Here is a 25,607-nt window from a genome sequence, read left to right on the forward strand (position 1 = left end):
GTCTAACATGACTGTGTGGATGCATGAGTCCAAATTCCAGAGGGCAGACTGTAAGCGAAGAACTCCAGTGAAGGTTGTGATCCATTACCCAAGAGATGCTGACTGACAAAGAGATGGAAACGCTCTCTTCTGGCTGCTGAAATCATCACTTCTCCTTCTAATGCAGGGGTTCCTAACCAGGGACCCAAAGATCAGGGGGTCTGTGATGCCTGAATTGAAAATTCAAGAAAAGCTTTATTCTTGGGGGCATGTTGGTGCGAGTGTGATATATTTATTATAATACACAGTATAGTGTGGACTTGGTATGATTTTTATTTTGATGTACTGTGTTCTGAGCGCAGTGGATAACTACCTGCAAAAAGTTTCCTAAGGATGGCACAGATGGTTTTATGATGCCGTGAGAAAACTCAAATTTCTAAATGTTTGCTAAAAACGATCAGAAGTTGAACTGTATTAGGTTATCTGGTACTGAAATTATGGGAAAGTTGTAAAATGTAATTTTGAGTAATCCTAAAATTTAAAGACATGCCAGTGTTGAGTGTCATAAAACTCTGCTCCTACATTCAGAGAAGGGGTCTGTGGTTTTCACTGACTGGCAAAGGGGTGCATGGAACAAAAATGGTTAAGAACCCTGTTTTAGGTCTTCTCATTGGATGAGACATCTCTCATTGCTGAAGGCAATCTCCTCAGTTGATTTTATTTTTTTAAAAGATTTATTTATTCCACCCCCCAGCCCCCCGCCGTTCCCCAGGTTGTCAGCTGTCTGTGTCCATTCGCTGTGTGTTTTTCTGTGTCTGCTTGTATTCTCATTAGGCAGCTCCGGGAACCGATCCTGGGACCTTCCAGAGTGGGACAGAGGCGATTACTCTCTTGAGCCACCTCAGCTCCCATTCTCCTACATCTTCTTTTCTCTCCTGTGTGTCTCTTGTTGCGTCATCTTGCTGCGCCAGCTCTCCGAGTTGGCCGGCACTCCTGCGTGGGGCGGCTTTCCCGTGCAGGGTGGCATTCCCAAGCAGGGCGACACTCCTGCACGGGGCCGCATTCCTGCATGGACCAGCTCACCACATGGGCCAGCTTGCCCTCACCAGGAGGCCCTGGGCATCAAACCCTGGACCTCCTATATGGTAGATCGGACCCCAATTGGTTGAGCCACATCCGTTTCCCTCCTCAGTTGATTTTAGATGTAATCAGCCAGAGATACCATCAACTCACTCATGATTTAAGTCCACAAAACATCCACACAGAACAATTAGGCCAGTGCTTGCTTGACCAAACTCTGGACACCATTGCCTGGCTAAGTTGACACATGAACCTAATCATCACATACGGTGAACCCTTTCCAGGTTTTCAATTTACTCTTGAGTAAAACTTGAAAGTCAAGATGACTCCTGAGGGAGTGGATGTGGCTCGAGCAGGTGAGTGTCCAACTCCCATATGGGACGGTCCAGGTTCAGTTCCTGGTGCTTCCTAAAGAAAAAATCAAGCAGACAATGAACAAACAATGAGCAAAAAGCAATAAGCAAATAGATGAATGAGTCATTGGGGGGTGGGGGTGGAGGAAATGACTCCTGGTCAAGGGGCTGCAGAATGGATGTTGTATTGGCAGGCATGGAAACAACACTAATCTCACTGTACATCCCCGTCCGAGCTCTTGGGGGACCAGGCGCATTATCAATGAGCAGTCATTACTTTGAAAGGCAACTTTGTTCTGAGCAGTGTAGGTCTCACCAGTGGGCTTAAGTATCCAGTCAACTGTGTGGCAAACAGAGGTGCTGTCCTCACGTCTGTTGTTGCTTCATTAGAGAGCACAGGGAAAAATTAGCACAATTCTTGAAGGCCCTAGGATTTTCACAATGACAAGGAAGCACTGACTTTTGAAACCAGGAATTGACCTCTCTCTAGCGATAGCATCGTCTTCCAGTAGAAGGCTGTTTTGCCTACATTGAAAATTGGTTCATCAATTGCCTTAGATCTGGATAACTTGCTGCAGATTCAACATCAGCACTTGCTGCTTCCTCTTGCACTTCGATGTTGCAGAAATGGCTTCTTTCCATAAATTTCATGAACCTACCCCTGCTGGCTTCAAAATTCTCTGCTGCAGCTTCCTCACCTCTCTCAGCCATCAGAGAATTGAAGAGTTGGGCTCTGGAGTAGGCTTTGGCTTGGGAATGTTGGAGACGGCTCGAGCTTCCATCCACACCCCTGAAACGTTCTCCAGAACAGCAGTAAGGCCGTTTTGCTTTAGCGTTCATGTTTACTGAACTAACACTTTTCATTTCCTTAAAACATTTTGCCTTTGCATTCAAAACTTGGCTGTTTGGCACAAGAAGCCGAACTTGCAGCCTATCTTGGCTTTGGCCACATCTTCCTTGCTAATCTTAATCATGTCTAGCTTTTAAGTGAAACACATTCGGCTCTTCCTTTCATTTGAGCCGTGAGAGGCCACGGTAGGCTTGTGAATTGACCTAATTTCAATATCGTCATGTCTCAGGGAATAGGGAGGCCCAGGGAGAAGGAGACAGGGAATGGCCCGTTGGTGGGGCGGTCACAACACGCATTTATGGATTGTGTTTGCAGTCTTATATGGGCATGGTTAGACAAATCCGATCGCCAATGACTAAAGGCTGTGATTTGCTTTCCTCTGCAAGAAGCTCCTCAAAGAGAGGATGCATCAAGCGGCAGTCGACATGGTAGGATTCCAGGTAAGCAGTCCCGGGGCTGCAGGAGCCACTGATTCTTTTGTGGAATGTGTCGTGGGCATAGAGGGTGTGAGACACGTTTGTCCCACAGGATGGGGCGGTGACATGGCAGATGGTAAGCGCCCTGGTAAGCATCCTTTACAATCATCTCCATTTGGACCATCCCATATTTCTAAGCTTCAGAGGTCCCCAGGTGAAAAGGAGTTCAAATTAGATAAGTCTGAAATGTATGCTTTGGGTAGATGTGCTCCATTATACATGCTCCATTATTACAAGGCTTATTAAAATTTATTTTAAAAATACATGGTTACATTAGAAAGCATATTTTACAGTTATAAAGCAGCGATAGTTTTTATTACAAATTCTAAAAATAATCCAATTTTATACAAAAAAAAGAGAACACTGATTAGCATTAAAAACATTGAAATTTAAAATTACCTACTCAACAAAAAACCTTTACATCTGCACAAATCTAACACATCTGTCAGCTGTTACACAAACAGTATTCCTGTATGGTTCTGGATCCTATCGGCAGTATCTTTTAAGTACAATGGTAACAAAATAAACCATTGGGCACCCCTCCTGGAAAACTGAAGGTGAAAGGCCCATCAAGCTGCCACGGACCAAGGGAAAGTGCCCCACGGGCAGGACGAGGCCTCTGCCAGCTGCCTTCAGCCGTGCCCGCTGCACCCAGGGTTGTCGGGGACCCAGCAGGGACCTTAGCGGGCAGCCAACCCTTCCACAAGGCACTGAGGCGCCTCGGTCCTTCTTTTTCAGCTCGATGTTCTCCTGAGATATTCAGAGCTGAAAATGAAGGATCCCAAACCTCCTTAACTGTCCTTTGAAGCTTTCACTTCCTATCCTACCCCTTTACCCCAAGACCCCAACCCAACAGGAGATGCTGCAGATGCCCAGTCTGGCCCTGGAACCAGCCTGGGGTTCTGGTTCTCTCTCTTGAGGGGTGCCAGTGGTCAGGGGCTCCGGGCAGGGTCACCAGCCCCGGCGATGGAAAGTGCTCCCAGCAAGGGGGGTTGCCAATCGGATTGAACCATAACAGAACACATTTGAAATCAGTATCCTATAAACAATAACAGATGCTGCGAAAACCATCAGCAACCAACCACCATGGCAAGAGATCACCTGAAAGTTCAGAAACCAGAAAGTCATCGAAAATGCTTAAATACAATTATACAGTGAAAAAAAAAACCTCAGCTAAACAGCCAAGTCAAGCAACCTTATTTTCACATCTACGTGACCTCGGTTGGCATTACACGAACTTCGGTTATTTTCTCCCTTGGCATTTTAGGGCACTTTAAAGAACTTCATAAAGTAGAAAATTTATGAAGACTCTTTTGACACTAGCAAAAAGAGCAGTTGATTAAAAAATAATAATTCCCATATTAGTAATTGCCATGATCTGTAAGATAGGGCTAAACATTTTAGATAACCCTTAATAGTCCTGTAGAAATTGTACTTGAGGAGGGTGGCAAAAGTTGCTTGCAGCCTATCAAGAGAAACCAGGCTACCCACAAACATATCACAGGGAAAGGAGAGATGGAATCTTGGCCCAGTTTTATCCCACAGTTTGTATTCTCTGAATATTCCAGAAATGGCACTGCCCTGAGTAAGAGCCAAGAGATAAGGGCAATCTGCTCTCGCTGCCATCACCAGTATTGGAAGCATTCAAATACATGTAGAAAACAATCTGGTAAGAAGTGATTCTAATTCAAAATGCATGACAACTACCCACAACCCCCCAGGTCTTAGACAATATTTTGGATAATACTTAAAAAGTTCTTTAAAAATCCTTTATTCAGAAAATTTAAAAAGAACCTTTCTTCTTTCAAAGGAAGTTATTTCTGAAATTGGTATCTTCTATCAACTATGGTTAGTAATAGTAGAGTTTTCCATATCAACATTATCTTTTCTTTAACATATATATCTCAAACGATGCTCGGTTCTTAGTTTTCTTGAGGTATCTATGGGGAAAAATTAAACAACCTCTATTTCAGTATTTATCAAAGGTTCTATGTAAATTCTTTGCATAAGTAGTTTTTAAATTTGAGTTTGCATTAACCACTTTCTTAAATGTAGGGTTGTCTTTATATGGTAATTCACAAGTCATTCTTTTACTTAAGAGTATAAAATAAAGGTGCGATTATGGAGAAATTTCTCACTGAAAATGTGATGAAAGCTTATTTCCTAGTGTAAAAAAGAAAAAGAAATTAAGCTTTTACACAATTAAGAAAAAAATGCTATGAATTTACTAATTTCTAGAGAGAACTTCATATAAGCTTGATTATGGTCAAAGCTACACAAAACATTTTGGTAATCCCAAGAAAGTGAAAACCATGTTTTGTTCAAAAGTTCTGAATTCAAACGTCACCACAGAGAGGTGGTAAAAGAGCTGGTAGTTCCAGCTTTTCCTACTAAACACACACCTAGACAGGTATGTCAGAAGAGGTGCAGACGAAACAGAAAGGTATATTATAAAGCACTTGCTGTAATGCACTAGAGTTTAGTGATTCCATATTGGAAACATTATAAATAGCTCTTTCTAAGACTCTATCTATAGAAAATACTATACACATAAAATCGCTTGGTATTTCAAAATAGTTTAAAACCTAAAAATTTATATAAGCATTTTTATCAATACAAAACAAATTTTCTCTACATCAGTAGGTTTTTGATCCACATAAAAATATCATTACCAAAGCCCACCATAAACCCATCTTACACACTGACATTTGAAATACATATCTATACATACCCCCACACAAGTAAATGCCTTTACATGTACATACACACACACACACCTGTTTGCGTCTTCACATAAAAAAAAAAAAGCAGTCACTGACGAAGCATCTTTTCATAGATATTTGTGTTTGCCAATTGTTTCAGTGTGGAAAAATAACTTTGAACTAGATTCTAATCCTAACTGAACAGGGGGCGTAAGAGCTTTAGCTGCCTAGGACGCGTGAAAGAAATTTCTTGACTTTGTTGCAGATTCTATTATAGAGATTCAAATTTTCATAGATGAAAACTCCTCATGTGTATGAAGAGTCTCTTCTAAACTGATTATAGAAGAAAAGGGTTCTCAGCGTGCTGCTGTGACACTGAGGATCCAGGATTATACCTACGGTCCTTACGAAAACATTTGACCCCTTGCCTGTCCAACTCCTCCTCGCCGGCTTACAAGACTTCTGGGCGCCAGGCTTGGCCACATGCACCGTGGACACTGGAATGTCAGAACTGAGTTGAGTCAGGGTTGCTCAACACTAGCAGCCAGCAGCCCTGGCTTTCTACTTGTTTATTTGATATTGACTCACAACACACTCCTGGTTCTATGAAGCAATCACAACTTGTTTTTTAAAAGGCATCCATAAACTAACTGATCTCTTGGAAGAGCTGTCAGAAAACGAATGTTTTCCTTGCCTCCGAATTAATCTGGTCAAGTGGTATGCTTAGTAATGTTCGCCACAAGGATCCTGGGAATGTAACCCATCTGTATGTCTCTAGCTTTTGGCCTCATCTGGTGAACCTCCTGATTTGCAAGAAAAATACTGCATTGAGAAGCAAAACATAGTGCAGGTAGACAGTCCACTGTCAGCAAACTCTATAATGTATAATATATTAGGGAATCTTACATATAAAAAACACATTCTTTACTCATATACAAAGGCCTGTAATTACATAGTTTTAATTCAATTTGATGAACTGTTTAACTTGAAATTTAAAATCATCATGTATTTAACCAAACATGTTTTTCCTCAACCATTGACGGGCTATTGTATAATACTGGAGCTTGAATTACTAGCGTTAATGTGGTCATTTAAAAACAGATGATAATGAGAAAAACTGAGCAATTTATTTGGTTGGGGAGAGAAAAACATCCCTAAATGTTTCCAAAAGAAACACCGGAGGCAAATTAGATACCAGCCCCCCAAATTCGGTCAAATGCCGATTCATATCTGATAGACTTTGATATCAGAGTAGGGGAATTTTCTCATATCCATTCATTTTTTTCCCCTCCTTTGCACACAGTAAAAATTAGCATTTGCTAAAAGCCTCTCCTATCTAGGACAAGACAAAATAAAAATAGAAACAAAGGAGTGAATTCTGTGCCAGACGTGGTTAAAAAAACTAAGCTGTGATTATTAAGTAATGGAAAGAAGTCTGAGTCATTCTACTAACTGTGTGATCTGGGAGACTCTCCTGGCTTATTTTAAGTGACTTTTGAAACACAGATGCTTGGTACCCAACTACCCTTTGAAGTTCCAGCAGCTTCAAGACTGCCCCTTTCCAGGAGCTGGCTGACCGTGGAGATCACCTTCACCTCCCAGCAGGAAGGGTCAAGGGGAATGGCATTCCCAGGAGGGGAGAGCATCCTATGTAAGGACCACTTTTCTCCAAGAAGATGGGATTCAGAGGGGTGGCACTGGAGACGCAGAATGCCACCCGTCCTGTGGCATGCAGAAGCATGCACTGCTGTTGGCTGAAGTTCTGGCAAACTGTCATACCTTGTAGAAAAGACACCTGCACTACCTGCACGGCTGGCGGTGACACCTCGCAGAGGAGCCTCTTTCCTTACGCTCACCGCTTACACCTGACCAGTGATAGACACCGTGAGGGTGAGGGGGAATCACATTTTTGGCACATTCGAAATTGACATTCACGAACCCTGAAAGAGAAAAGCGTCCTGTCCCCACCCACACTGGGCAAGTACAAACACTTTCCTCTCAGTGAAACCCTGCATGTCAGAACAGGTAGTATAAGCCACCGATCACCGGCGGCACTGGGAAACAGGACACAGCGACAGGAAAACACCAACAACTTTTAACACTCATCCGCCCCAACATCTACACACACTCTCTCTCCCTCTATTTTGGGGACCTCGATACTGAAGAGAGAGCTCAGGAAAAGGTTTCCCGGGCACCTGAGGAGGTGCAGTCCACAGGAGGGAGCATAAATTAGGGTGACCTACGCCTGCAAGCTCGCGCCGCGCCAGCGTGTGACAGCGCCCCGCCACGGTTCACTCCACGTGGGATATGGGCAGGAAGGCGGTGCCAGCTCCGCCCCCCCGGGGCTCAGCACTCGCTCGTCTTCTCGTGGAACAGGAAAGGTAAACTGAGGTCCCTTTGGTGAAGGTCGTTTGCTGGGATGGCATATTTCTCTTCCATTGGTGCGTTAATGTTGTCTGAATAAGTATCGTCATCATCTTCTTCTTCTTCATCCTGTGAATTACCCTCGAGGCTGTGTCGAATGCCGTAAGCAAAGTAAATCAGGAAACCTTTTGGGGGAAAAATAATGTTTGAGATATGTCAGGATATGGCTGTTTTCATACGGAAAATTTAACACATAACCTCACAGGGTTTTTTCCCCCTTTCTCGTTCTGGACTCATGTTAAGAGGAACGGAAGACAGGATAACTCACTGAAGGCCCCCCCCAATTCATGTCTTCTCAGTAGGATGAGCCTCTTCATTTTCAATAGTTGAACTCTGTACAATGTATGTTTCTCTGGATCGATGTTTTCCAGATAAGATTCATATGGGAAAAGTATTAGTGTTCTCAAAACCATACTACATTTTAATCAAAAGTTTCTGTGCTATCATCTCAAATGCAAGTGTGATTTATCAAAGTCCCTGTCTGACATCCTGGAAAGCAGGGAGGAGGGAAAGGCTTACGCACAGGGGCAGCCAAAGAGCTGCGGACGAAGATGAAGGGCCACGGCAACTGTGCAGGCTCAACGGCCAGTGTCTGAGGCAGCCCCGTGGCGCAGCTCATGGCTTATGTGGAGCCATTTCTCTTTTATTCTAGGCCATTGGTTAAGAATTTTGGGTTGATGTGAAATGCATTTTAATTTTTCCCATTTAAAATAACAGGAACGAGGCTAACAATTAATGTTCTGGCATGCCCAGCGATAGTCCTAATGAGGAGTGGCTCTATGTCCTCTTACTTCCTAGGAGGGTTTGAAGGTCTAGCCCTCTGTGCCCTCAACTAAAGGTACTGTTACAGCCATCATTTTACAAAGAAACTGAGGCACAGAAATGGTTAAGTAAGTTGGGAAGGTCACACAGCTGACAAATGTCTGGTCCCACGCTCCGTTCTCGTAACCGAGGTCAACCACACTCACCCAGCGTGAGTGAAGGTTGGAGGAGAGCAGCCCAGCAGCCTCTAGCAAGGAAGGAGGCCTGGGGAAGCCCCCCGCCCAGCTAGAGAGCCGTCCTCTGCTGGGTTCAGAGGAGAGCTGAGCTCTGCAGGCCCCGGGCCCCGGGGATTTGGGCTTCACCCAAAGGAAGAGCTTCACGGCTCATCCCTGCGGGTACAGCCAACTGGCAGGACTCTGAGACCGGCTCCTGGCGCTGGAGCAGCAGAGCCACCCAACTGGAAGGAGCCATAGAACAGAGAGAACCCATCACGGCGACAGAAATAGGGGACAACCTAGTGTCACCCTGTGGACACGAGGCATCATGCCCCCAGTTCCTTGGCACACGGTAAGGCCCCCAAATTGGGCAAAACTCTAGCATGGGTGTGGAGGGATGGGCAAAGTTGGCTGAGGTTAAATCTCCCATCAGTCCAAGTGGGTGGGTGGTTCGGAATTGAAATTAGGTTGATTTCTAGCCAAAACAAACCCACATATGTGCCAAAAGGAATTAGAAGACTAAGATTCCTTCTCGCTAGGCCAAGTGGGGGGCTGTCCCAAAGCACAAACCCCAACTCCTCGGGCCCCCCAGATCAAGGCAGATTAGGCTCTCACTTCCCAAGGAGGCACTCGGCATTTTTCATAAGCCGGTCAGTGCCTGCGTTACCACCAACTCCTAACTCAGGTTGAAGGAGGCATAATGAGAAACAGAACGTCCCACAGAGAGAACGACGTTGACTCAAGTTACTTGGTGCTAAATTCCACCCCAAGGTTCCAAGAGAAGTTTAGGTTTCAGAAAAGAAACACAAGCTGGCACAAAGGCAAGAGCTGGCTCTAGAAGCAGAGCCTGGGGCCAGCAATCACGGCGGAGCGACCGACCTCGGAGGCTGTGCGTTTCTCTCCTCCATGCCTGGAGCAACGGAAGGTACCAGGGGTCCTGGGGCACTGGACCAGAATGTCCGCGTGGGACCCCGGAAACGCGGGCTCTCAAATCGCGGTCTCCCTCCGTGCCTCGGCACTGAAGGGGAGGCAGAGAAGGGTCCTTACTTCCGGCGGGGGGGGTGGTGGGAGGCACCGCGCACGGCACGGGAAAGAGAGCGGCCAGGTTCAGCGCGCTGAAGACTGAAGACCTACCGAGCGCCATCCAGATGCTGAAGCGGATCCAGGTGTCGGCGCTCAGCTGGACCATCAGGTAGATGTTCACCAGGATGCTGAAGGCTGGCAGGAAGGGCAGGAGCGGAACCTGAGGGGAGAAGGGCTTCTGAGACACCCTTACCTGACAGCAACCTGCCCTGGCGCGGCGGCCGCTCACCTGGCAGCTGGGCTACCACGGTGCGTTGGCGAGCTCACGCGCGCGCAGAAAGGGTGGCCTGGATCAGGACGTTCTGGAGAACACGGGGAGCATCGGCTTTACGCCAGTCCCTGCCGCCCACGGGAGCAGGTGCCCGATGGTCCCCAAGACCACCCAGGGAGGGCCCGGCTCGGGAACGCTGGACACACGTGGGAATCTGAGGAGCTGCTTCCAGGGCACCCTGCCCATGCCGCCACCTGCTCTTGGTTCACCTGAGAGGGTCATTTCACCTGCAGAGGGAGGGTTTCGTGGCAGGAGGCGCCTGCGGAGAAGGTACTGAATTTCTGAAAATGGAATATTCTAACGATTCATCTGATGTGTAGATTATTTGACAAGCAGTCTGCTCGCTCTCTGATAGGACGGTAAGCTTTGTGACATAACTCAAGTTTTTGAGAATACAGCGACCAAAAGGCACACCTCGAATAATCCCGATGCCTCTGGTAACTAGGTAACTTCTTGACAGTTTTTTTCCCCCAACAACTCACAAAAAGAAACGTACGAGCATTTGCACTTGGGGATGGCGAACCCTCGGGGCACGTACCATGAAGGCGACCTTCTGCTGGTTCTGGGGCTGCCTCCAGATGGTGAGCACGACGGCGACGCAGAGGGCGAGGACCAGCACAAGCAGCGCCAGCGCCCAGGCCTCCAGCTGCGCCAGGGCGCGGACGCCGTGGGTGGTCAGGAGACTCAGGCCCAAGATGAGGAAGGCTGCAGGGGAGACACGGGCGCAGGGCAGAGCTCAGCGCCCGCCCCGGCCAGACGGCCGGCGTGGACAGGGCAGCGTGTTCTCCGCACGCCCACCCTGCCCAGGGCAGAGCTGCTTCGCCCCGTCCTTCTCCATGACGGAGACGGCCGAGCTCGCCAACCTAAGACGCCGCGCCCGCCTGCTCGGGGCTGGCTCCTTCACGGAGGCCCTTCCCACCCTGGGCTCGGCCATCCTGCTTCGGCTCCCCGGGTCCTGTCCCAGACCATCTCACGAGGTTGGTGGGCATCAGGCAGTGGTGGGCATTTAAGGGCAACGGCAGGTCTGTCACGTGCCGCTGTGAGCGCCGATCGGTAACGGCAACCAGGGGTACTTTACTTGATGATGGGGTCTTTTCTGCCTGTCTCAGGGTGCACTGTCGTGGCCAGCGCCGTGTCTCTGACATCAAGCCTGCTGGCCTGGCGCCCCATGGATGGCACTGCCCTAGAAGGCCTGTGCATGCTGGGAGCACCTCTCCTGGGGCCCCCAGCGCCAGCTGAGCATGGGCGTGCAGGCAATGCTTAACACATGTGGCGGAAGTCACAGAGGGTCGCCCAGTGTAGATGGGCCAGGAGGGCTTTCCAGACTGCCCCCTTCTCCCGGCTCCAGCACCGAGGTGGGCTTGGAAGGACTCCTGCACGCCAGGAGCGCCCAGTGGCTAACGGAATCGACCAGTTTCATATTCCAGTTGCCCTCCCCTAAGGGAATTTTCTCCCATCCTCTTCAATTATCGAGATATAATCAACTTATCCCGCCAATATAAAGATGACCTCCACCACCAGTGACCCTTTGGGGGGGAAATTCAGGGCTTGGGTTGGTGCTACCATCAACTAAGGCACTGGGAGGTCTCTGTCCTCCTCTACAGTCTGCCCACCTGTGTACCTGCCCACTTGCTGCACCTGCCCATCTGTGCACCTGGTGTACCTGCCAACCTGCTGCACCTGCCCACCTGCCACACCTGCCACTTGCCCACCTGCTGCACCTGCTCACCTGCTGTACCTGCCCACCTGTCCACCTACTGCACCTGCCCACCTGTGCTGGGTCTTTATAAGGTCTGCAGGGCAGAGGACTTACCCAGGAGTCCCACCAGGAAGCTCACGAGCGAAGCAGACTGCTTAGTGGGCAGATCGGAGGGGCTGAGGAGGGTCTGCAGCCCGAAGCCCTGTCCTTGCAGCATGGGGACCTGGGACTCGCACTTGGAGGTGGCATCGGCACATGATCCCAGGGCTTCTCTCTCAGGAGAACATTTGGGTTGCTTGTAAGATAAGCCAGGTTGGTACCTGTCCCCCAAAAAAAGGCATGCAGCTTAATTCTCAAACAGATGCTTGGCCAAAATAAAATGAGCACCAACCTAAAAAAAATCAGCAGTTATGACACTCAGTTATGCAGTGCTCTCTCTTTTCACTGTTCTCACAAATTCTGCTCTTCGCTCTGGCTCATGGCTATGCGCTAGGCTGCCAGGCAGTTCTCGACACAGCCTGGATTTCAAGAAACTTACGGGCAAGCACATGTAATCACAATCCTTCTGCAAAAGCCAGTGCCTCTTCACCCACCACTCACTCTTAAAACACTAAAACATAAAGCAAGAAGAGGCTTCTTCACGTGCTTCCACACAAGCTGCTTTGAAATATTTGGAGAAATTATTCTTTAACATTATACATAGGAAATAATGTAAAAAAATTGAACGTGAAAACATGTATTTCTATTTTTAAAATGGCAATGTGAAAAGAGTGATTTCTTCATCATGGCCAAGCAAAATTACATGCTAAATCTTGGTGGTTTTGTAAAAGTTTTCTCTACATTTATTCTTTATATAACCAGGGCTTACTACCTTAATCGCCACCCACTCATTATATTCCTATTTCATGGGGATATCATTTCTCATAGTGAATAATAATTAATGTCTTTTGATTTTAGGATGAATTATCCAAAAATATTTCCTACCTTTGCAAAAGTATTCTCCTGGACATTAGGTGGAATACAACAGAAATGACATAGCCCAGAGAATTAGAATTTAGTTATTATTATACATACCCATTCCTATTTCACAATGCGGTGGCTATGTTTTGTGTTTTTTTCCTAATTATCTAAATAACATATTCCTATCTTGAAAAAATGAAAGCTATATAATATAAGCAACTTGTAAGGAGGAATATAATAATCTATAAAACCAATCTCACCACTGATAAGTTGGAGGTCGACTTTTGATTTATGCTCTAATGTCTACACCCACACACTTTGACAGAAGGGGTTCAAATTATACATGCTTTTGTGTCAAATTCACTGTTCCCGCTATCTTTCAACATACCCTCCTTCACCACTTTCTCTATCCTTGAGTAACAGATATCAACAACACAGCGTGTATCTTTCCAAACCTTTTTAGCTGGCCCTACACAGAAATATGTACATGGATGGATAAAATAAGTGGTAGACAATGCTTCATTTTTCAAAACGTTGTTAAAATTTCTCCAATGTACATAATCAAATGTGAACTTGTTCGTTTTAATTGGTTAAAAAAAAATGAGCACCCCCAATTCTAAGCCGGACGTTGGTGAGAGCCACAGCTCGCAGAGGTGCCGTTCTCCTGCACCCGCCCGGCAGGCTGCACCAGTCCGCCACCCTTTTCAGTTAAGTGTCTGCAGCAACTCTGAATTTCCTGTGATAACCACTTAACTAGAAAGGTATTTCAGATGCAGACGAGAGTTAAATGTTAAAGTCAGGCAACTGTCACAACGGGGTCATTATTCTGGAAATATTTATGTCCAAAGGAAAGAGGGTGCAAGGAAAACCGCAGCACAGAAACTCTGGCTAAAAACCAGCTTCCTCCTTTTAAGAAGAAAATGACAATCACCCATTCTGCCTACAGGTGTTACGTGCTTGCTTTGGTATTCTGTTAGTGACTAAGTGTCAGCATTTTGGGACAATTTCATAGCTGATAACTGCATCTATTTGTGTGTGTGTGCATATACGCTCTCTCCATGTAAATGTGTAAGGTATTATTTAAATAAATTCTGTTGCTCTAGATAGCTTTGCACCCTGGAACTGGTACATTTCTCCATATAGTTAAACATGCCTGTTTGCTGTAGATTGCTCATTTTCCTATTGATTATTCAGGGCTGCTCTGTCTGCTCACCACTCTACATTACCTTTTTCAAGCATCCCCCTGTGTGCATCTCTCTGATGAAACCTTTAGTATAAAATCTCAGCCTTTGGGTTACTGGGAGGAAAGTCTGATCACGGCAGGGCCCACCTCTCCCTAACCAGGACCTGAGCGGATGCCTTGCTCTGCTGAGGACCAAGTGCACCTGCTCCCCTCCACAGCTGGGCTTCCACGGGCTCGGCCTCTCGCCCCCTGGAAGCACCTGTGTGCACCGAGGCCGCGCGAGAACCACTCACCTGAGGATGAGGACGCAGGCGGCCACCAGCGAGTAGGCCAGGAGTGTGCCGATGGACATCATGTCCACGAGCGCCTTCAGGTCGAACAGGAAGGCCATCACAGCTGCGGGAGAGGGGCAGTCACAGGGCACACGGGCCTTCGAGCACTGCCAGGCAGCGCTCAGCTGTCCTCAGGCCACACAACCCGCTAAAACCCTCCAGGCCCCCGACTGCCCATCCAGCCCAAGACACATCCACGTTCGTTATTCAGAAAGCATTTGGCCTGGCAAGGTACGAAAATAACTAACAGCTCACTGTCCTGTGATAGTTCAGAAAACAACTGCTAGAAAATACTGGATAGCTTTTTTAAAAAGGCTATTAAAACTTCAAACAGAATAGTTTTCATTATAGATTTAAATCGTTTTAATTTCAGTTGAATTTTGAGTTATAGCCTGCACAAAATGGTGAACTTTCCAATTAAATGACGTTTCTGATATACTGAATTCTACCAATGGTGCCTTCCAGTCAACGGTTTCTGCATCAAATCCCAACGTTAAGAAACAAAATATACTTTACATAACTGACTAGTTAACTCGCACATAGCAAATTTTTTCTCTGCTGGAACATCAAAATAGTAATAACATTAATTTGAATTTACGTTCCTGTCTACGACAGCAGGTAACACATTACATTTATATGTTGTTCCAGACCACTCGCCAAGTTTTACGTGTCCATGGTCTCATTTTATTTTCAATTCAATAATTCTGTGAGATGGGGAAATATTTAAGTGCAATCTCATGAAATGGTCAGAATTCAAGTTTTTGACCAAAAAAACCCCAGTAATTTCATATGGTTTGACCTATTAGGATTATCCCCCTTAGGACTCCTACACAGAGGCAAAATTCTACCTACAGCCACACCACCTGCCCCTTCTACAGTAGCATAGTGTTCCTTTAAAACTTACTTTGAAAACTCTATTACTAGTATACTTGTACAGTAGATTACTAAAATTTAATATGCTTTGCGAGAATCACACATAGCCAAAATAAGAGCCAAAACTGAGGCAAACAATTATCTACACAAGCTCACTGATCTAAGTTTAAAACAAGCAAAAAAAAGGGTGAGGAGGTATAAAACAACAAAAATATAATTTTAGAGCCGTTTTCAAAAACCCTTCTATTACAAATGTTCTCTTTTAATTTTTACTTACAATATCCTACTGAATATGCTGCCAAATTAAATGCTTTCTGAATGGAGAAACAGATTTTAAAAATTCTGAATGAAAAATAGACTATTACTAGGCAAGTTTATTACATGAATTAATAATAAAAAAACTTATGGAGCAAATACAGTGTGTGAATGTGTGATCTTTTGTCAGAAATGCTTATAAGCTAACTTTAATATCATAAAGCACTGTTCTGTAATAAAACGGGCTTTAATTATCTAGTGTGATCTTTACGGGCGTAGAAATCTTTTAAGTCCTGAGAAAATCTGTGACTTGTCCTTCCAACATTTGTCTGATAAAGTGCCAAATTAATCAAAAGCCTTTACAGAGTTGAGCTGTTCAGGCAAATACTTTCTGGCTTTGAAAAAGTTTAACCTGACACAAAATTAAGCATTTGCACTTTCTAACCTAATTTCTAGACATTATCAATTGGTTGAAATTTTTACCCCCAAGACCGTCTATCATTTATTTAAAGAGTATGCTAAGTCTCTTGCTTCCTGTAATGGTACCTTGAGGGCCACTCAGTCTACAGGATCATCTTTAAAATTTCTGCATAGACTAAGAATCTGGTCAAAGGTGTTTCATGTAGATGCTATGACCTACCCAAAGGTAGGCACCTGCGTTTTCTGAGAATGAGTAAGTAGCAAAACAGCTCCTTAGATCCCTGATGGGTCCTCGGAAGCCACAGGAGTTAATAACTCGGAGCCATGCAGGCCAGGGGTGGGGAGACCTGCTCTATCGAGGGCAGGACTATGGTGACCAAGGGCAGATTACCCTTTTTTTTTTTTTTAATTATTAACAATTTTTTGCAGATTACCTTTGACATTTCTAATATTTAATTAAGTATGTGTAAAGTTCAGCTTAAAGAAAGTTCCTAAGCCCCTTTTGCAATATCCAACTTATATCCTAGACAAAAAAAAGAAAATCCTGAATCATTTTAATTAATGTCAAAAATTAATTATCCATCGATTAAGATTTTATGTGTCAAGAATATAATTTTATTTACTAGTTCATTAACCAGAAAAGTGTCCAATACCTGATATGCAGGGAGGAGCAATTACCACCCTCTGCACATTCATTAGGAGGCTGAGTTAGACTAATGAATGAAAAACTCCAAAGGGTGAGCTGAGAACGAATTTCAGTAAGCCACCACCACCGCAATCTTCAGGCATCATCTCAATGCTCAGACCCTAATTTACCAGTAATTTAACTTACATGCACAGCAACCAGCCCCTCTTGTTATAAGTTCATGCACGAGCATAAAACATTCAAGTCCGATGCTGAAGAAACCTACGTTCGAGAAGCTTACCAGAAATGACCCCTGCCGTCAACGTGGCAGCTACTGGTGCCTGCCTCTTACTCACTCTGCCAAGAAATCTAAAGAGTAAACCATCCCGTGCCATGGCAAACAGGATTCGGGGTAAGGGGAACATAGAGCCCAGAAGACTGGAACAGAAAAAGTCATAATCCACGTGTGAGTTAACGCATCGTTCGAAAGGGGTATACACAGGTAAAGACTGGACGCACTAAGGTGGAGAACCTACGCCCCCCAAATTCAGAACAGAAAACATCTGTATAAATCAAAAGAGAAAAGCACCACACTTCCTACTTTGCATAGGTCTTAGCGGAAAAGCTCTCCCCCTTTTCATGTGAAAGTCAACCCTCTCTCACCTGCCACGGCACCCGACGATAAAGTAGCAATTACCGGTGTCTTCGTCTTGGAATTGATTTGAGCTAGACATTTGAAAAGTAACCCATCCTCCGCCATAGCATAGATTACCCGAGGCATAGGAAAAATGGATCCAAGAAGACTGGATAAAAAGCAAACACATGCAGTATGGCAGACACATTCATGCAAGATTACATCCCCAAATCGAGATAAAACAGGTGTGTAACTCAGCATGAGGGCTGTGATTACGAACGCATATTAAAAACAATGCACTATGCTGGGGCATGTAAAATATATGCCAGCATTTACCATTGTGCTACTTATTAATCTCTTATAGATATCTGCCCAACAAAATCATTAGACAAAAACAGTATTGCAAGTAATCTGTGTTTGTCCACAATTATTAATGAATTAAAACTAAGTAATTAAGACTTTCAAAAACAGCAAAACCAAGCATATCATTAAGACATTATTAATGGAAATCACTCGTAAAACATAATTCCTATACTGATAATTAAAGAAGAGATTAAATAATTTTATTTCAAAGGATAACCACCTCATTCATTCAATTGTTAGGAATTTTGTATATTTTACCAGTACTTTTTCTCATCTAGCTGCTCTTTGATCAAATTAGTAATAATCATAAGATAATCAAAGTAGACAAAGGTAAAAGTAAGTCAATTACTATAAATATAGATCGTGTAAGTAGCCAAGATTAAAAGTTAATAACAGTAGAGTTTAAAGCAAAAATTTTTGCTAAGGATGTTTTGAATTACTTATGTTTAGTGGCTACACCATTCCATACATGGCTTTGTTGTAAAAACTACCCATTTAAGAGAAAAGAAGTAAAAAATTTTATTTTTAAAAATACATCTCATCTTTTTTATTTTTAAATAAAGCTAGGTTGAGGATAGTCATGGATGAATCTTTTTTAATCCCTTTTAAAGATCATGTTGGAAAGTTACCTACACAGTTCAGATTTTTTAACCTATTTGAAATTATTGAAAATAGACCTCACACTAGCAGATGGCTGAAACACCAAAGTGGGTAATTTCTAATTGTTACTTAATATTATCTTTAATAGGAAATAAAAGGGACTTTGAGAAAAAAAGAAATGTTGATGAGCTTTGTATAAAATAATTTTTTTCCAATTGCAGGCTTGAAAAAATTATTTTCACTTTAACTAGAATGAAGTATCTTACTCCTAATCATACTTTAATTTGAAATGTAAGTAGCTCAAGAAACCTTAGAATTTAGTTCTAAAAGTATTAAAACAAGCAGCTCCTTTCCTTTTTATGGAGATACTATATGAGTTCTCATCATTAATTTGAGAATGGTAAATGGTAATTTTGGTTTCTAGATTAAGTTGACTCTGATCTGTGCTAAGAGGAAAAGTCCGTTTCACAACAAAAAGGAAATGATATTTAACAATGTCATTGCATAATGACTCAATATTACTTCAAAAGGTAGCAGAAAACATCAAGCCTGCACTTAAGGTCCAGACAGTGTGTAGTCCTGCAAATAACACCAAAGCTAGAAAAGGAATATACTATCTATAAGCCTTCCTTTAACTATCTCGATAAATTAAACTGCCTCGCAGTAAATGGTATTTAAAATTATTCAAATGACCTCATCCTAAAAGTTTATAATACTTACATAAACAAATATGTGTGACATACATGTTTATGTATGTGCATGTGTGTGCAAATGCTGTTTATACTTCTACTGAGGCTTGGACCGCATTCTCTTATTGAAAAACTGACTCTGAACTGATGGTGGAAACTGTTTTTATCACTTTAGACCTTGACATGGCACTAGGCAAACTACTCAGAGAAAGCCTAGTTTCTGTATTTCTTCTTCTTAGGATACTTGAAAAACCCACAAAAGCAATTCTTGATACACTGACTGCACTTTGCAAAAACCCGAAGAACTCCTGCCCCAAAGGCTATGCCACGTACCTTGTTGATAAAGCACAGAGAGAGCCTGCTGCAACAACGTATTTGGCAGGACCCCATCCAACATACTCAAACGCTACAGGAAGGGGGCTCTTTTCATCGAGGAGGTAGTACGGCATCATAAGGGTCAAAGCTGCGGAGACCCCAAAATAGGCCATAAAGCAGACAAGCAAAGAAGTCACAATTCCAATGGGTATAGCTTTCTGGGGGTTGCGGACTTCTTCACCTATGGGAATAAAAGCAAAGGGTTTGCAGGCTTAATAAAGCATTAAAAACTCACCTTAAATTCACAGACACAAGCGGGGTGAAGGTGAAAGGATGGGAAAAAATATACCACGCAGGTAATAACCAAAAGAGAGCTGGGGGAGCTACACCAGTATCAGATAAAACAGACTTTGTCAAAGCAGTTATGAGGAACAAACATGGACATTGTACATTGATAAGGGGGTCAATTCAAGAAGAAGGTGTAGCAATTATAAATAAGTATGCCCCTAATAGCAGAGCTCCAAAATATATGAAGCAAATACCGATAGATTTGAAGGGAGAAATTGACAGTTTCGACATTAGTAGTAAGATACTTAATACGCCACTTTCAATAATGGACAGAACATCTAACTAGAAGATCAGTAAGGAAATATAAAACTTGAACAATACACTAAAAAAAATAGATCTAACAGACATATATAGAACACTTCACCCAACAACAACAGAATACACATTCTACTCGAGTACACATGGATCATTCTCCAGGATAGATCATATGTTGGGTCACAAACCAAGTCACAATAAATGTAAAAATATTGAACTCATATATGTATATTTTCCAACAACAATAGCATGAAGTTAAAAATCAATAACAGAGGAAGAAATGGAAAATTCACAAATATGTGGAAATTATAGAGCATACTCAAACAATCAATGGGGTAAAGAGGAGATCACAAGAGAAATTAGGAAATATCTTGAGGCAAATGAAAATGAAAAATACAACATACCAAAACTTATGGGGTGCAGCAAAGGCAGTCCTGAGAGGCAAATTTATTTATTTATTTATTTATTTTTAAAGATTTATTTAATTCCCCCCCTTCCCCCAGTTGTCTGTTCTCTGTGTCTATTTGCTGCGTCTTGTTTCTTTGTCCGCTTCTGTTGTCGTCAGCGGCATGGAAGTGTGGGCGGCACCATTCCTGGGCAGGCTGCACTTTCTTTTGCGCTGGGCGGCTCTCCTTATGGGGCGCACTCCGTGCGCATGGGGCTCCCCTACACGGGGACACCCCTGCGTGGCAGGGCACTCCTTGCGCGCATCAGCACTGTGCATGGGCCAGCTCCACACGGGTCAAGGAGGCCCGGGGTTTGAACCGCGGACCTCCCATGTGGTAGATGGACGCCCTAACCACTGGGCCAAGTCCGTTTCCCAAGAGAGGCAAATTTATAGCTCTACATACGTACATTAAAAAAGAAGACAGACTTGAGATCAGAGACCTACCCTCAAAACTGGAAGAAGTAGAAAAAGAAGAGCAAAGTAAACCCAAAGTAAGCAGAAGGAAGGAAAGATCAGAGCAGTGATAAATGAATAGAGAATAACAACAATAAAAAGCCAACAGAATCAACAAACCAAAAGTTGATTCTTTGAAAATATCAATTAAAATTGACAAACCTTTAGCTAGACTGACAAAAAGAAGAGTGTACAAATAATGAAAATTAGAAAGGAAAAGGGGGCATTACTACTGACCCCACCTGAACTGACCTCCTATTAGAGGATACTAAGCACAGCTGTATGCCAATAAATTAGATAACCTAGGTGAAACAGACAAATTCTTAGAAATGTACAAACTACCTACACTGATTCAAGAAGAAATAGAAGATCTCAGCAAACCAATTACTAGTAAAGACACTGAATGAGTCATCAAAACCTCTCAACAAAGGAGAGCACAGAATCAGATGGCTGCATGGGAATTTTATAAAACAGCCCAAGAAGCCAAACTGCAACTCTGCTCAAACTCTTCAAAAAAAAATGGAAGAGGAGAGAATACTCTATAATTTATATCAAAGCCTGATAAAGATACCACGAAAAAAGAACTACAGACCAATACCTCAGGTGAATATAGATGCAAAAATCCTCAACAAAATAACAGCAAACTGAATCCAATGGCATATTAAGAATGATACACCATGATCAAGTGGGATTTATCCTTGGTATGCAAGGGTATTTCAGCCAAAGAATATCAATTAATGCAATATGCCACTTAACAGAATGAAAGAAAAAACCCACATGATCATCTCAATTGATGCAGAAAAGGCATTTCAACATTTAGCACTCCTTCCTGCTAAAAACACTTAGAACGCTACGAAAAGAGGGAGCCTCCTTAACACGATAAGGACATCCATGGAAAAGCCACAGCTGGCATCCTACTTAATTGTGAAAGACTGAAAGCTTTCCCCCTAAGATCAGGAACAAGACACGAATGCCCACTGCTATTCAACAATGTACCGGAAATTCTTGGCAGAACAATTAGGCAAGAAAAAGAAATAAAAGGCATCTGAATTGGAAAGGAAGAAGTAAAAATTTCCCTAAATGCAGATGGCATGATCCTATATACAGAAAATCCAGAAAAACCCACAATAAAGCTCCAAATAAATGAATTCAACAAAGTGGTGGGGCACAATATCAACACCCAAAAATCAGTAGTGTTTCTATGCAGAAGAAATGAACAATCAGAAGAAGATTTTAAAGGGGAAAAAAACCTGTTTACAATAGCAACTAAAAAAATTTTTTTTAAATCTAATAAATCTAACCAAGGATGTAAAGGACTTGTTGACACAAAAAGATATAAAGGACTTTTTGACTACAAAACACTACTAAAAGAAATCAAAGACCTAAATAAATGTTAGGACACAGGGTGTTCATGAATTGGAAGACTAAACATTGTTGAGATGTTAATCCTATCCAAAGCTATTTATAGATTCATCACAATCCCAATCAAAATTCCAGTAACCTTCTTTGCAGAAATAGAAAAGCCAATCATCAAATTTATATGGAAGAGTAAGGAGCCCTGACCAGCCAAAGCCATCTTGAAAGAGAAGAATGAAACTGAAGGACTCACATTTCCTGATCTTAAAACTTATTACATATGTAACTAACAGCAGTGAAATACATATATCTGAAAATGATTAGAAGGAGAAAGGTTCAACTGTATGTATGGCAACAGAAAAAATTTTTTTTTAAAAATCCATGGAACCATACAACCCGAACAGTGAACCCTAAGTTAAACCATGGACTTTATTTAACAGCACAATTACAAAAATGTGCTCTCATCAATTATAACAAATGTTTCAAATCAATGCAAGGTGCTGGTGGTGGGATGGTGCATGGGAATCCTGTATTTTATGCATGTTTGTTTTATAAATCCACAGCTTCTCTAGTAAAGAAAAAAATATTTTTTAACTTACTACAAAGTCACAGCAATCAAAACAGCATGGCACTGGCACAAGGAAAGACATATAGACCAACGGAGTTGAATCGAGAGAAATACAACTCTCACACTTAGGGCCAAGTGATTTGTGATGAGCAGACAGACTACCCAACTGGAAGAGAAGAGTCTCCTCAACAAATAGTGCTGGAAAAATTGAATCTCCATTTGCAAAAACAAACAAAAAACACACAAAAAAACAAGGAGGAACCCCACCTCACACCTTCAAAAAAATCAACTCTGAATGGATCAAAAACCTAAATATAAGACCCAGAACTTAAACTCCTGGAAGAGAACACAGGGAAACATCTTCAGAGCCTTGCATTAAGCAATGGTTTCTTAGACTTTACACTCAAAGCATAAGGAACAAAAGGAAAACTATACAGATTGCGCCTCACCAAAATTTAAAACTTTTGTGCCTCAAAGGACTTAACATGAAAGTAAAACAATAACCTACACAGTGGAAGAAAATATTTGGAAACCACATTAAAGGTTTAATATTCAGAATATATAAAGAAATCCTTCAACTTAACAACAAAAAGAACAAACAACCCAATTTAAAACTTGACAAAAGACTTGGACATCTCTCCAAAGAATTTGTACACACAACTGGCCAAAAAGCCTTTGAAAAGAGGCCCATCGACATCAGCCATCGGGGATAAGGAAATCAAAACATAAGAAGACGGAAAATTACAAGCGTTGGAGTAGATGCAGAGACACAGGAATGCTTATTCATTGTTGGGGGCAGTGGGAAATGGTACTGCTGCTTTGGGTGCAGTTTGGCGATTCCTCCAAAAGTAAAGACCTACACATGACCCACCAACCCACTTCTAGGTTAGGCCCAAAGGAAAGGAAAACAGGGACTGAAACAGTAATTTGCACACCAATGTTCACAGAGACATTTATTCACAACAGCCAAAAGATGGAAGCATCCCAAGTGTCCATCCACTGACGGATTAATAAACAAAATGGGGTAGATACACACGATGGAATATTATTCAGCTGTGAAAAGGAATGACGTTTTGATACATGTGACAACATGGAGGACATTACGTTGAGTGAAATAAGTTAGACAGAAAAAGACAAATATTGTATGATTTCACCGATACGAAATAACTATATTAAGCAAACTCACAGAGTCAGAATCTAGAATGGAGACTTTTGACCACGGCAGGGTGGGGAGAGCAGGTGGACAGCTAAGGCCTAAAATGTACAGTGTTCCTATTTGGAAAGGTGGAAATGTTTTGGCAATGGACCGCATGGTGAATGCAGTCACGCAATGAAATATACATCAAATGTGGCTAAATGGGGTGTAAATAGGGCAATAGAATAAAAATTTTAAAGAAGATCCATGGAGCTGCACGACACAAACAGTAAATGCTAAGTTAAACCATGAATTATAGTTAAAAGTAAGAATATAAACACGTGTTTTTTTCAATTCTAACAAATGTCCCACCCCGATGTAAATTGTTAATGACAGAGTGCTAGATGGGAATCCTCTATTTATGCATGACTGTTCAATAAACCCACAATCTCTCCAATAAAGAAAAAGGTAAAAATAAAATATTACTAGGTAATGCATGTATTTTTTATCAAAGTCTTCTCTTAGATGATTCTACTCTGCTTTCCCCCTTCTGTTTTCTTAGACTGATTCATGTATTCTACTTGAAATTTCCTCTCTTCACTCCTCTCCTTTTATTACATAAAATTCTTTGAGGAAAAAAAAAGAAAGAAAAAACTCTCTGAGGAGAAGAGAAAGCGAGAAGTCATGCAAGTGACGCCCTGTTTCTAGGAAGGGGAAACCACAGCTCGCCGGCGCCATCAGATGTTCCGGCATAGAAGAGCAGGTGAATCCCCTGGAAACGGTCCATCCGGCAATTTCACGGGCGCGTCCTGTGGGCCCTTCCGTAGGAAGGCTTCTACCCCGTGTATCTCTTTATAGCAAACTCTAGTTCCAAAATAAAATACCATCCTTTGGATCCTTCTAATAAGAGCTGTCATCTGAAGTACCCCAAGCATGGTCAAACATTAGGCCATGCATGACGTCAACCCAAAGCAAGCTCTCAGAGAGCGCTTCTGACGTAATTACTTTGTTGTCTTCGGGAAAGAGAAAAGAAAGACAGAAATGAATTCTGTCCAATTAAGGAGACAATTTAAGAGTTTAATCTTCATCTGTCCGTCATCGACAGCGATTAGTACTAACACTGATCAAGTAAGTGACAGCCTGCAGCGTATTTTCCACGTGTGCTGCCCCGGGAATCTTCCTAGCAGTGCAGAGGCCAGGCTGCCGCTCCTGTTTTCTGAACAAGGACACTGAGGCGCCGGGGGTGTCACCCCTCATCATACTGGTAGGTGACAGCGCTGGCGCGGAGCCAGCCCCTTCCCCAAACCCCCTCTCGCTGCCACCCTGCCTCACACCCGGAGCCCAGCCCGCTCTTACCCGTGGTTGCGATGCAGTCGAACCCCACGAAGGCATAAAAGCAGGTGGCGGCGCCAGCCAGGGTGCCCGCGAAGCCGTACGGCATGAAGCCGCCCGCCCCGTAGGCGCTCGTCCCGTTCTCCAAGGGTGGCTCTCTGGGGAGAGACAAACCACGAGTGAGCATCTCCTGGCGGCCGCTTCACAGCACCTTCCTGGGAGGCCGGTGCTCAACAGCTCTGCTAAGCCGACATGTCTAACACGGAAGTGACCCCCTTTCGAGAGGGTGCTGGGAGCGCAGACTTCAGGCTGTGACAAGGACCAGGGACCTCCTGTCCCCCCGGCCCCCTCCCGAGCTCCACCTGTGACTCAGGACTCCAAAGGCTGGGCAGACTGACACCTTCACTCGCTGCGAAGACATCTGAAAACAGCAACACAATTCCCTGCGCTTGATTAACAGCTCTGACCTTGGGGATGAATATTTCACGGCTAAAAATTTTAATAAAATCAGAGGTCGATTTCTGCCTCATCAGAACTTACATCTGATCTATATTCTGATACACATCATG

General features: G+C 43.3%; 1 protein-coding gene across 7 annotated transcripts in view; it reads right to left on the reverse strand.

The window, feature by feature from the left end:
* Positions 1–2,968: 2,968 nt before the first annotated feature.
* SLC7A2 (solute carrier family 7 member 2) overlaps positions 2,969–25,607 on the reverse strand; it is a 70,571-nt gene continuing 47,932 nt past the window's right edge. For 3 of the 7 annotated variants that reach the window (XM_058289966.2, XM_071212618.1, XM_004452079.5), the window contains 8 exons: positions 25,063–25,196; positions 19,162–19,384; positions 17,206–17,345; positions 14,331–14,433; positions 12,009–12,214; positions 10,734–10,900; positions 9,976–10,084; positions 2,969–7,989 (listed from right to left, as the gene is read on the reverse strand). In XM_058289966.2, the coding sequence (XP_058145949.1) occupies positions 7,787–7,989; positions 9,976–10,084; positions 10,734–10,900; positions 12,009–12,214; positions 14,331–14,433; positions 17,206–17,345; positions 19,162–19,384; positions 25,063–25,196 (1,285 nt within the window). In that variant the 3' untranslated portion in view covers positions 2,969–7,786. Of the gene's footprint in view, positions 7,990–9,975; positions 10,085–10,733; positions 10,901–12,008; positions 12,215–14,330; positions 14,434–16,843; positions 16,981–17,205; positions 17,346–19,161; positions 19,385–25,062; positions 25,197–25,607 lie in introns of all 7 variants that reach the window. The other 4 variants (XR_009184040.2, XR_009184039.2, XM_058289967.2 and 1 more) reach the window with 2 other exon arrangements.

The sequence above is a fragment of the Dasypus novemcinctus genome, chromosome 29 (genome assembly GCF_030445035.2).
Source record: "Dasypus novemcinctus isolate mDasNov1 chromosome 29, mDasNov1.1.hap2, whole genome shotgun sequence".
In the NCBI taxonomy this organism is placed as follows: Eukaryota; Metazoa; Chordata; class Mammalia; order Cingulata; family Dasypodidae; genus Dasypus; species Dasypus novemcinctus.